We start from the raw sequence: 12,625 nt of genomic DNA on the forward strand, positions 1-12,625 counted from the left end.
AGTCAGGAGGGTGTGGCTCCATCTGTGATCACGACAACCCCTGCAGCAGGTGGACAGTCTGACGCCCGGCCATGCACCCAATGCATGGGAGAAAGCCCATCACTTGAAGCTGCAGCCAGCCTTCCCTGTCTTGGCGCCCCCAGCCCCTGCACCCCTGAGGATGCCGTAGCCCACACAGCGATCACTGGAGATCACCTCTTTCCTAGGCTCCTCCCGCCCACCAGCCTCTGGGCAGGTGACCCGCCGACGACCTCCAAGGTGATCAGCCACCGAGGACCCACACACCCACCTGTGCTCACATCCATCCCTAGACGACAGATCGGACGTGGACGCAGGGAGGAGGCAGAAACAGCACCTCTGGGGGTTGGCAGCAAAGGCAGGCAGGAGAGTTGGATCCAAGAGCGGTCTTCCTCACCTCCCCTGCCAACCCCCTGCTCCACCCAGACCCCTCCCATAGAGCCCTTCAAGTTCCAGGTCCCAGGTGCCCCGTTATGAGAACCTTCTCTGACACCACTCTTGAATCCAACTCTCCTGCCTTCCTTTGCTGCCAAACCCCTGGACATGCCGTTCCTTTCTCCTCTCCCTGCATCCACGTCCGATCTGTCGTGAAGTCCAGCTTCAGCCTCAGGGTTCCCCATGGGCCTCCAGCTACAGGCAGTTTACCTTCTCCATCTCCGGATGGACTCTCGTCCCCAGGGTGCAGACAGGACACTGAGGCCCAGTTAGGTGAAGAGGCATGCCGGAGTCGCCTGGCTTGGGTGACGTCAGAGCCCTGGGAGCTGCCCCCGGCCAACCGACTCCTGGCTTGTCCTCCCTCCTTCCCTCCACACTTGCCCGGGAGACTCGCTCCTCGGAGGCCCACTCTCAGGAGCTCATTTTCGGGCTCCAGAACCATCCCTGCCGCCTTCTTGCCCAGCACCCCCCACCTAGATGCCTCTTCCCAGGGGCTTTGGGGCCCCTTGAGCCTGCACCCTGTCCCCGCCCTGCCGTCCCCTGTCTCACCCACCTTTTGAGACCCTGGTGCTTGGTTAGCTGTGTCCCGGATGCTGGCCAAGACTCTTTATGTGGCTGTCGGGTTTCACGCTCATGCCAGCACTGGAGGCCATTCTGTTGCTATCCCCAACCCCACGAAGCCTTCCCCACCAGCCTGCCCTCGGGCAGCCCCTCCTGGGCTGGGTTCTGCACCCCACTCCCTCTTTGATGAAGGTCATATGGTGGGGAAGTTCTGAAGGAGCCGCCTGCCTGGGGCACGGCCTGGCCCTGCCATTTGCTCACTGTGCATCTGCAGGCAAATGAGTCCCCCTCTCTGGGCCTCAGCCTCCTCATGCAGAAAAAGGAGCTGATAGAAATATCTAAGCGAAACTGAACACTCAATGAGTTCATGGATGTGAAATCTCAAAAAAGGTGCTGGCACATAGGAGATGCTCAAAACGCAAGCATTTTACTCAGTTATCATCATCGCCGTTGCAAGTTTCACTTGTGGTCGGCACCGTGCTGCCGGCAGTGAAGTTTTCAGTGGGTTGAGCCTGGGCTGGGCTCCCTTCCCTCTGCAGTCCTCCTCCTCCCCAGGCCTCGTACAGTGAGGGTCCTTTGCTCAGTGAACACCTGCCGACCCAGCCCAGGATGAGGCTCTGGGGTTTGGGTCAGCAGTTTAGATAAACATGGAATGACCAAGTGATCCAGCAACTCCACTCCTAGCTATGCACCCCAACGAACTGAACGCAGAGACTCAAACAAAGGCTCGTACAAAAACATTCGTGTCGGCGTTATTCACAACAACCTGAAGGTGGAAGTAACCCGAGTGTCCCTCAACTGATGGCTAGATAAACTAAATGCGGTCTATCCCTGCGGCGGGATGTTACTCGCCCACAAAAGGAACTCAGTGCGGACATAAGAAACTCAACACAGATGAAGCTCAAAAACATTAAGCTGAGAGAAAGAAGCCAGACACAAAAGGCCACATATTGCATGATTAAATTTATATGAACTGGACAGAACAGGCACATCGACAGAGACAGAGCGGATTAGTGGCTGCCTGGGGCTGGGAGGGACGTGGGGAGTGAGTGCTAATAGGTGCAGGGTTTCCTTGCGGGGTGATGAAAATGTTCTGGAACTAGACGGAGGTGATGGCTGCACAACACTGTGAATGTGCCAAATGCCTCTGAATTATACACTTTGAAATGGGTAAAATGGTAAATTTTATGGTACGTGTAGTTTACCCCAATAAAAAAGACATACCTAAATGAAAAAAAATTGTATAAATACATGACAAAATGTATTGAGAAAGAAAATAAAAATCCACAAAGATGAACATGATCACGTTAACACTGTCTCCTGGCAGCAGCATCACCTGACTTTTCCTTTGGCTTCTCTGCATCCCAGTTTTATCTGCAGCAGACAAGCGTGGTCCTCAAACCATAATGAAACAATACTACCCTAAAAGCTGGTCACCAGGCATATATATGGGGGGTAGAGTTTATTCTAAATCCCTGAAGTTTCCCCAGAGGAGGGGCCACATTCCGGGGTGTTCCAGTGGGCCTGGGGAGAGGAGGCTTCAGCTTTACCAGGAAGGGCTAAGCTCACAGTGGCTCTTTCTGATGTAAATGAGGCAATCCTTCTACCTCCACCTGCTTCCTCAGTTCCTGCAGTTCCTGGCCCTGCAGGGGGTGGGGGGACTGGGAGGGAGCAGCCGCCTCTCCCCGCACAGGCGGCTTTATCCTGGCTGTGCCCTCCTCCTGCGGGCCCTCCTACATAGAAGGCGTACTTCCTGCGCGCCTGCCACGTGCTCTGCCCTGGGTGGTCCTTATCTCAGGGAGTGCACACTTTCAAGACAGACAGTGACAGGGCACTGTGAGCGGGTGCCACAGGCAACTGTCAGGGAGAAGAGATCCAAAGGAGGAGCAGGAGGTACTCCAGTAGGGGAGGGTGAGGAGGGAAGAGTGTGGGCAAGTGCCTGGGGACAGGGGTGTGTGGCATGTTCTGGAGACCAGGGGTGGTGACATCTATCTTCTTGCTGGCTGGGCATGTGCGCTGTCTCCCTGCTCAGCTGAGAAACCAGCTCCTCCCTCTGCCACTCCAGCTTAGAGAGTCCCCTGGGAGGGTTGCATGCCTCTTTACCTCCCTGGCCTCCCTGGGCCCCGCCCGCAGGGGGATGAGCACAGAGGAGCTGCACACAAGTTTGCTAAACGGAACCGAATGAAGGTCCTGGGGGGAGGGAAGCAGAGAACTTGCTGGTGGGTGGGTGGTCTCATGGGACCAGAGTAGGGAGCACATTCCTGGGGCTCTGCAGTAGCCTCAGACAGTAACTGCAGCTTTCTAGTCCCCCTCCACCTCCTTCTCATTCCACTCTGCTTACTGTTGGCCAGCACACACCCTAATTCTCAGGGCCAACAAACCATCAATTAAAAGATCCTACGGTGCATCAGCACAGGGCCTCCCTTCAGCTCATTTGCCAACCTAACTGCTTGTATCATGAAACTCCCCACAAAAGGCCACCAAAGACAGAGACAAATCATTGCTAACAAGAGCCTGCCAAGTGCACTGGGAGGCGGGAGGCAGATACATGGGAGGGAAGGAAGGGCAGGTGGAGAGGACCCAGGGGTCCTCCTTTCAGGGGAACTCACTAATGAGTGCATCTGAGGACCCTGTGCCAGAAGCTTCTCATATGCAGATGTCAGCTCACCATGCCCCCTGCAGACCTTACCCCATGTAGCCTGGGGCTGGGTGTACAGCATCCTTGAGTAGAGAAAGATGGCTATGAGATTACATCCCAGTGACTTGGGACTTACCCAGAGCATCAATAAGACACAAAGTGCAAGAAACAAGCTTTGGAGTCTCCCTAAACTCAGACTCCCTGTGGCACCCTGGGGAGGCTACTTAATCTCTCTGAGGCTCATTTTCAACACTTACAAGATGGGTCCAAAACACCTACTTCCCAGGGTGGCCATCACTGAACATATGCTTTGGGGCCTCTGTTATGCACCAGGTGCGGTGCTGGGTGCTAGAGACACAGCAGAGACTGGGTTGGCAAGCTCTCTGGACCACGGGGATGGACATTCTGTGAGGGAGACAGACAGCACGTTAACCACCCAACACGGGAGATGGCCCCAATGGTCATGAAAGCACACAGTGCTGAGTGTAGGAATCAGGGGCAGCCAGATGTTGCCCAGGGAGGCTTCTTGGAGAAGGAGGCATATGAGCTGAGACCCCAGTGGGGAGGTGATGGTGGGCACAGATGCAGCAGATGCTCAACCATGTTGATTTCTTGGACCTTCCTCACGGAAGAGATTTCTCTGCCAAACACATGAACACTGTTGCTAGGTAATGAGCCTCTATGCTCAGAAAGGCCAAGGGCACAAGGGCAGGGATGGAAGGTGCAGGGAAGGAGGTGGGGACTGCTGAGGTCTTCCTCCAGGCTTCCTTCTGAGGAAGGTTCCCTCCTCCCAGCTCTCTGGTTCAGCACCCTGGAGAGCGCCAGTGCCCTGGAGAGGTTCAGCACCCTGGAGAGAGCCAGCCGTGGGCACCTCTTCTGGCGGTTCCTCCCAACTGCTGACCAGCCCTACAGGGCTGTACTTACTTCGTTTGACATTCCAGGCCCTCACTGCACCAGCCCAGTCACCCCAGCTCCACGAGATCCAACCACTCCCAAATCCACCCTGAATGTTTGGAGCCCCTGAGCTTTTGCTTGGGCATCCCTCCCTAGTGCTGCATACAAAACCCCACTCATTGCTCAAATCTCTGGTGCCAAGACCATCTCTTTCATCTGGTTTAACTTGGGGTCTTCACCACACTGTGATTTTGCCCCCTTTCCCCACTGTGTGTTCCCCAAGGAACTGTGTCTGATTCATGTCTTTCCTGCACCCCAGCACCTGGTGGGCACCGAGTGTATGCTGCAGAAATGAAGTTTCAGACATGAAACTTTTTTACCATTTGTTGAGAGTGCCTGATGCCAGCAACTGTGCTACATGCTTCACACACATTTTTATTTACAGCTTAAGAAATTGAGGCCAAGAAATGAGCAATGTGCCCAAGTTCACGCAGTTAAGAAGAGGCAGAGCCCGGATTCAAACCCAGATCGGACTGTGCAGCCCATGCCCTTGACCGTGGCTCCTTTCCACCTCCCCCCAACCCAGAGCCCTGCCATCTGCCAGTCCCACGGCATCTGAGCACAGCAGCCATGGTCCCCTGAAGTGATTCTGAATCTTTTTTTAGCCTGAAATTGAAATCACTGATGCTTCAAATTAGAACCCCAAAAGGAACAAGCCAAGACTTCAGATTTGCAATAGCTGAGCTGCAGCCGCCTTCTCTGCAAGATTCCTGGGCTGCCCCTCAGCCTGACCTGTCCCAATCAACATGGAGGACACAGGGGACGATCCCCTAGGCCCACGAGGGCCACATGAGGAAAAGGGATCCAACCTCCCAGCCAGCCAGGGGCTCCCCTCAGCACAGAAGCCCCCGCACAGCCCCAGAGGACAAAGACCCTGCTATAAGCCTCGGATAGTAGACCCCAGAGGCTACGACCCTCGGAGAGCAAAGACCCCAGTGCTATGAGCCTCGGAGAGCAGATCCCAGTGGCACAGTGAGAAGCTGCAGGGCTATCGGAACCGAAATGCTTCACAGTCAGAGGGAATCAGGACAACCATTGATCGTTTTTGATGTGAAACCAGCAAAGCACTGGCCTTGACAACCAAAGCACCAATGTGAACCCGGTCAAGAATTCAGCAGTCACCCTGGATTTCTGCTAACATCAGCTAATGTTTGGTCTTTAACTTAGTTACTAAATTAAATACCCATTTTAAACCATTTAAATAAGCTATGAAGAATTTGGGGGGGGTAAGGTGGGGTGGATAGAGTTCCTAAATTGGCCTTCAGGACCAACAGCAGGACAGATGACAGAGTCTCCTAATAGTCCAAAAGGCAAGACAGAGCGCTGTGAGCTATGTGGTGTGGCTGAATAACTGGACCCAAAGGGTGTTGGCACCCAGGGAGCCACTATAGGGGCTCTGACCTCAGTTCTGGGATTGTTCGCTAGAAGACTAAGCAGGCACCATGAATAGGAATTCCAAGATTATCTGAAAGCCAGACCTGTGCCCACACTGAGTTATGCAGGGCGGGCAATGCCTGGGAGCAGAGGTTTAAGCAAAAGTAGGAGGCACGCCTGCCGGGGACCCTGGCTTGGGGGTGGGGCAGGGCAGGTGCCTGTATTATCTGATGTCCTCTCTCCACAGAGGCACAAGGAAGCTACAGCTCCTTCGTCTCGGCGGGACACACCTGACTGTATGTGCTGGGCACATGGAGGGCATGCTCTGTAAGGGCTACATGCATGCAAAGACTGGTAACAACCATCTGTCATTATAACTTTTTATTATTACTATTTGTTCACCTAACATTCATTGGCTTCATCTCCTTAGTCAGGCAGCACTAATGATGACAAAGGACAAGATGTGATCAACGACAGATACTGACCGAGTGCCAGCCCAGGTGATCGATTCTCACAGCTGCCCACTTCACCGATGGGGGTGCACGTGGGCATAGTGACTGATCGGGACAACCCGGACTTCATTTTCTTTCTTCCAAGTAATATTTAACTCCGAAGCTGGGGGAGGCTGACCCGTCACCGGCAGGTTGTAACAGCCATACATCAACGCCAGCTGGGTTGAAAGTCATGGTCTGGGCAAACGTGCCGGAGGCGCCTTAACTGTTTCTCAGGTCCGGTTTTCCAGTACCAGCCTGAGTAGCAGTTTATGAGCTACTCAAACAGTCTCGGAGGAAAACGCCAGGGCATCTCTTTCAGCGTCCTCATGCAAACACAAACAAAGATTACAGAACGGTTCCAGGCCATCTCTACCGCAAGCATTTAATACCAGGAAGGAGTAATTAGCAATCAAGCATCACTTGCCAAGGATGAAGGATATTGCTGCCTGTTTTCATTGCCAGGGAAAACCTATTTAGGGAAATGAACACAAAAACAAGATGGGCCACTTCAGGGCTAAGAAAACAATTACAAAAGCCATAGGAGTCTTCGGAGCATGGCACCAGGTTGGCGAAGGAGCCCCCAGGCAAACAATTAACACGCAGGAAGGCATCCTCCTCCGAGAGCAAACGAATGGCACCACCGTGGCCAGGGAGGCGGGAACGCCACTGTCCTGGATCTTCTAAGAAACGTTTCCCTACTTATGTCAAAAGTTAGCACTGTCATTCTAGAAAATCTGAGAATTAGAGACAAGTCTGAAAGAAGAAAAAAATAACATGATCCTATCTTCTAGGGCTTAACATTTTCTTTTTTGTCTTTTATGGAAGGTAATATTATTTAGGTAACATTGTGCAGATAATTTTGATTCTCCCTTTCTTTACTAAACAGAACGTGACCATTTCCTGTTGGTATTACATTAAGAACTCCTTGTAAACATGACGTCTAACGCTTTTTTCCAAACCCACAACAGATGCTCGCTGCCCCTTAACCACGCCCCGACCACCACCTCCCTACCCCGACTCCCTTGTGTGCTGGCTGTGCTGTGATCTCTGCCCATTTTTCAGATGATTCCCTTAGGATGGATTCCTGGATATAAAATTCCTGGTTCTGCTGTATGGCTCGTATTACGTACTGTCACATGGATTTCCAAAAAGTTCACTGCAATTTAATTCTTTTACCTAACACAACACGAGCATGTTGTCACCGGTAATGGGTATAGGAATGAAAAAGCAAGTATTTGCTAATTTGAAAATAAAAACACATGATGGAGCCTCATCATGTGTTTCTCTTCTAACCCTTTGCCCACTGATGCACGAAGCACATGTTAAGTACCTCTCATGAATCCCTGAGCTGTGGGGTTACTGAGCAAGACAGCCTGGGCTGGAATCCCAACCTCTGCACTTACCAGCTACGGGGAACCTCTCTGTGCCTATTTCCTCATCTGTGAAATGGGGGTGACACCACATGCTGTCTTACAGGATTACTGTGAGGATCGGACAGGAAGTACGGTACCTGGCAGACACACGCTCCATTACTATAAACAAGGACACAAGCCTTTTGGGGTATTTGTTGCAAATGTTGTTTCCTTTTGGTGTTTACTCCTGAGATGCCTATGAACAATTCTTCAGATAGGGAGTATTTTAGTTCATGAAGGTAACTCAAGGCACGAAACTTAGGTTTCCATGTGGGGAGCTGGTGGCAGAGACAGGCCCGGTTTGCAGACAAGGAGATGAGGGCAGTTCCTGCTTCCATGTGGGCTGAGCAGACCGTAGCTAGATGCCAGATGAAGAGGTGCAAAATGCCAGCTCGGATTAGGCCAGCAGGGCGTCATCCTGCCTGCCCGCCAGGCCCCCTGCGGCATCACCGCCGCTTTCTAAAAACACGATGCCAGAGCGCCTGCCCCACGGTTCTGATTCAGTGCGGGCGGGCCGAGGACCGGGTCTCTGTTGCTAACGGGCCTTCCGGTGACTCTGATGCCCAGCCAGGGTCACTGGGCCGGGCCAACGGCGAGCCCTGCGGGACATCCACATGGCGTCCCAACCTCCAGGTCTCCACGGTTACTCCACACGTCTGTCACCCACCCGCCACCCGCACCCTCCTTAAGACGCATCATGAATTTTGGAAGCGACCTCTGACCTCTCCAGCCGCATCTTGTGGGAGTGTGGGTGCCAAACCAAAATAATGCCAAAGAGATAGCCGACAGTCTTCAGGAACTATCCCGGGAGGCTGATTCTACCACGAAAGCTTGGGTCTCAGCTCCCCGACAAAGCTCCTATCATTATGAAAACCAGTTTGTGACCAAAAGGGACAGGAGCTCTGCCCCTGAGCCCACCTCCCCGCATGCACCCCCATTCTCAACAAGGAATGTTTTGTAACAAGACAATTCACACGCTAACGCTTATCCGTCTCAGCAAAGTTCCCAGTTGGAGGCTTTTTACAGGGAACTATACTCAGAGCTTTCGATTCTAGTGGGGGTGGAGGCATGGTCAGCAAAGAAACAATAACACCAACAAAAGAACAAACTCTTCCCAAATGCTCAGGGAGGAAAGAAAGAAATTCTGGAAGGCAAGTGCCCGAGAAAATCACGCACGACGGGAAACCCGTCATTACGGGCCCGACGCCGAGCACGATGACCATGTTGGGGCGTTCTGACAAAGCTAGACGGGAAAACCAAGTTCTGAAGATGCCAAGGACTTTAAAAGCCAACACTCACTTCAAAAAGTGCCCCTTGGTCCAGAAGTTCAAACCACAGCATGCATTTTGAAAGAGAAAATAAAATCTGACATACTTTGGAGGCTCTTTCACATAGCGGGGAGAAAAGAGGGTCAAGGGCAGCTCGGGGCAAGAAGACAGCGTGTTGCGAGGTGGGCGGCTCTTCACGCGGCCACCTCGCGCCTCGCCAAGGACTCAGAAACCCCGCCGACCCCGGACACGTGAGCCTGTGTAAGACGAGCCCTCTGGGGTCGAGGCTTTTCACTAAAGATAGAAAAAAATCATCTGTTGGAAAGAACATGCTCCTATAAGGCCACGACTCTAACTTAATTCCAGTTGCGAAACCCAGGATGGGAAAATAGCTCCGCCGGGACTGCGCCGTCTCACATCCAAGCACCAAAAGGAGAATTCTGGGTCTCCCAAGGCGGCCTTGGAAATGACCTGGGAGGAGCTCGGTTCCAACCCGCCTGTCCCGTCCCCCCGTCAGTATGTGACCGGCAGTAAGTGGCCTCTTAGGACTGTGGCCACGGAGGGCCCAGCGTTCCTTCAGGCCACAGGGGACATCGTAGTGCCAACACAGCGCGGCCACATCTCAGGGCCAGCCATTCCTAGGATCCCAAAAACCAGAGGTCACCCAGCATATAAAACCTGCTCCAAAATGGCAAATATATTTGCATCTCAGAGGTTAAAAGCAATGTCAAAGGAGGTGCTTTGACAACGGAAGTGCAGGGACTCTCAATGCTCCACACTGCCACAGAGGCTTCCATCCGGCAGGACGGCGTGGCCAGGACAGCCCGGCGTGGCCCGCGCCCGGCAGCGTGGCTAACCCAGCACTGCCCCACATGTCTTTTATTGACTGGTTCACCACGGAAACAATCCAGTGAGCTGAACAACGGGGGTGCTCTTGCATCTGCAGTCCTCATTTATTATTGAAAACCAAGAGCCAACAGCAGCCTCTTCCCACCCACTGGCACCCCCGCCCGTCTCGGTCACACACACTCCACCCGTGGACTTCAGCCCCGCCTCTCAGCCCGAGACCACACCCCCTGTCTCTCTCACACACACACGCACACGCACACACACAGGAAGGGGACTTACATCACAACTGCAACCTACAGGAGATGATTCAACCCAGTCTCTGCATCTCCACGAAGGTTACAAACCGAGTTAACCCACAGAGCCGGGGTGGGCTCCGGTCTCTGTCATTCTAGATGCGCATCCGACAGTTTCAACACACGAGAATCCAAACGAGCTCACCCCGCATTCAAACCAGGCTTCTATTGGTTAACGGTAATTTAAATGCATTTTTCAGCAAGTAAGATCAGCACAAGGTACGTGGAATAAGTTAAAACACCTTCTCCATCTTACCTGGCTCTCTCCCCTGCAATAAATAGCATCTTCCCTCTGGTTCTGTGGCCCTGTACTAGTCTGGAGAAGCACTAAGATCATGAACAGAACCACAGCTCCAAAGCATCCTTGGGGCCTTGGGCCTGGCCCAACGGCAGGGACCACCACGTGGCTGGCTGGATACCACGTAGCCATCCCTTGCGAGCGGCTGAGGCAGGGCTCAGGGTTAATGCTGGGGAACGCTTGTCCGAGAAATATGAACTCCGGACGAGTGCCGTTTGTGTCTACTGAACCTTTTAAAACGATCTTTTCCAACCTTCATATTTCCAAAGAGTAACACACTCCTTTGCACAACAAGATTGAAAGTAACACCTAAACTTGCAAAAGGCAAGACACTCCGATGTGCTGGGTGGACACCTCACACGCACTCACGTGCCAACTGCAGGTGAAGTTTGCAAAACACCGGCAAGCCCATCGAGCGGGATTCCTTAAATGAAGAGAACGTTCAATCCCCTTATGTACTGGCACAAGCTCATTTTCAAAGCATCTGCATTTATATAAGTGTCCTTTTTGTGCCATCCACACCAGCCACCCCTCTTGCTCAGGCTCCTTGGTCTTTGAAAGCCACCATCCATCTGTCCAAGAGGGCTACTACTGTAACCCGCAAATCAATGCGCTCTTAGCTGCCAGCACCACAGACCTCATGCCAGCGGACGCCACACCAGAGTGCTCGCCAGCGTGCCCTCAGGACACGACAGCGGGGGTGACACCTCTGGGTGTCTATTTGTAGAGTCATAACTAAGCAACCCACAGATCCACACGTGCCCCCAGCATCATGGCGACCACACGTCTCCTTCTACCTGCTACTCATGCCCAACGGCCAACTTCCACATATGCTATTCATTTCCTCCTTCCAACGAGTTGCAGCCCAGGCCTCAAAGACCACCAGACACACGTCCGCAGGGTGAGGGGTCCACAGCGGGCTGAAACAACCACGCAGCAAACGTTCACGGCAACCCCAGGCCTTGTGGCCGTGCTGCCAAGAACACGCCCCGCTTCCCGATGAGAGTCGGCGCTCTCCCCAAGCAGAGAGATGCAGACACCGGGGTCCCTACCTCAATCAGGAAGTCCCCTGTCCTCAGCCCGGCTTGCCACGCCACCCCGCCTTCGTCCACGGACTCCAGGTACTGCAGGGCCGGGAACGCCGGCGTCGGTGTGAATTCTTCAATGGGCGTATCCGCTGGAGAGACAAGGAGCGCCTTGTTAGGAGCCTGGGAGATGGTTTTCCACGCGAACAGCCCCTGACCTCCCCACGGGGCCCCGGGAGGAAGAGGCCCCAAGCATCTCCCATTGGAAGTGGGTGGTCCAGGCCAACTTGTCCCCAGGGAAGGCTTAAGCCTCAAACTCACGGGTCACCCCCAACCCAAGCCACGACACCAACTGCGTGTTGGTGCCACCATCATGGCTCTTGGCCTCTCTGCTGGAACCACGGATAGCATGCTCCGTGGTACATGTCTACATGCCTGTCATTTTCTTTAAAAGCATCAGTGACTAAACATTTTCAGTTCTAAAAATGGAAAAGTTCCTCCCCTACCACACGGAGCTACAGAAACACCACACTGAACCACTTGCCAAATTTACATCTACGTAGACTCGCAACCAAGGGAATTCAACTTGGAACATGGACGGAACATCATGCTGACCCAGTGGGCGGCTGCGGATTTGGAATCTGCTCGCGAGTCTTCCCTACGGCAGCCCGGCCCTCTGTGACCTCATCCACGGGGGGGCTGGACCACAGGGCCTCAGCATGGCGAGGCTCAGCTGCTGGGGCCACATGCTGCCACATGCAAGTCCGGGGCAAGAGATGGACTTCCCTAGCAGGCGTGAGTGGCTGGGGGTGGATGTGTGTGGGGTGAAGACACAGCTGGGGGAGTGGAGAGCACAGCACAGAGACAGGTGTGGACATGCTCACGGGCACAGATCACTGCCTGAGGATCCCCGGGGCAGGAGGGGAGGCCGGCGGCGAGGCCCGAGGCACAGGTGCAGGCTCCCTGGCACAGCACACGCTCCGAGACGAAAACTTCCACATGGCTT

General features: G+C 53.6%; 1 protein-coding gene across 6 annotated transcripts in view; it reads right to left on the reverse strand.

Annotated features, from left to right (window-relative positions):
• The window catches only part of SHANK2 (SH3 and multiple ankyrin repeat domains 2), a 545,909-nt gene that overhangs the window by 155,208 nt on the left and 378,076 nt on the right, over window positions 1–12,625 (reverse strand). For all 6 annotated transcript variants that reach the window (XM_076001726.1, XM_076001727.1, XM_076001724.1 and 3 more), the window contains one exon: window positions 11,647–11,771. In XM_076001726.1, the coding sequence (XP_075857841.1) occupies window positions 11,647–11,771 (125 nt within the window). The remainder of the gene's footprint in view (window positions 1–11,646; window positions 11,772–12,625) is intronic.

Source organism: Microcebus murinus, chromosome 4 (genome assembly GCF_040939455.1).
Source record: "Microcebus murinus isolate Inina chromosome 4, M.murinus_Inina_mat1.0, whole genome shotgun sequence".
NCBI classification, from domain to species: Eukaryota; Metazoa; Chordata; class Mammalia; order Primates; family Cheirogaleidae; genus Microcebus; species Microcebus murinus.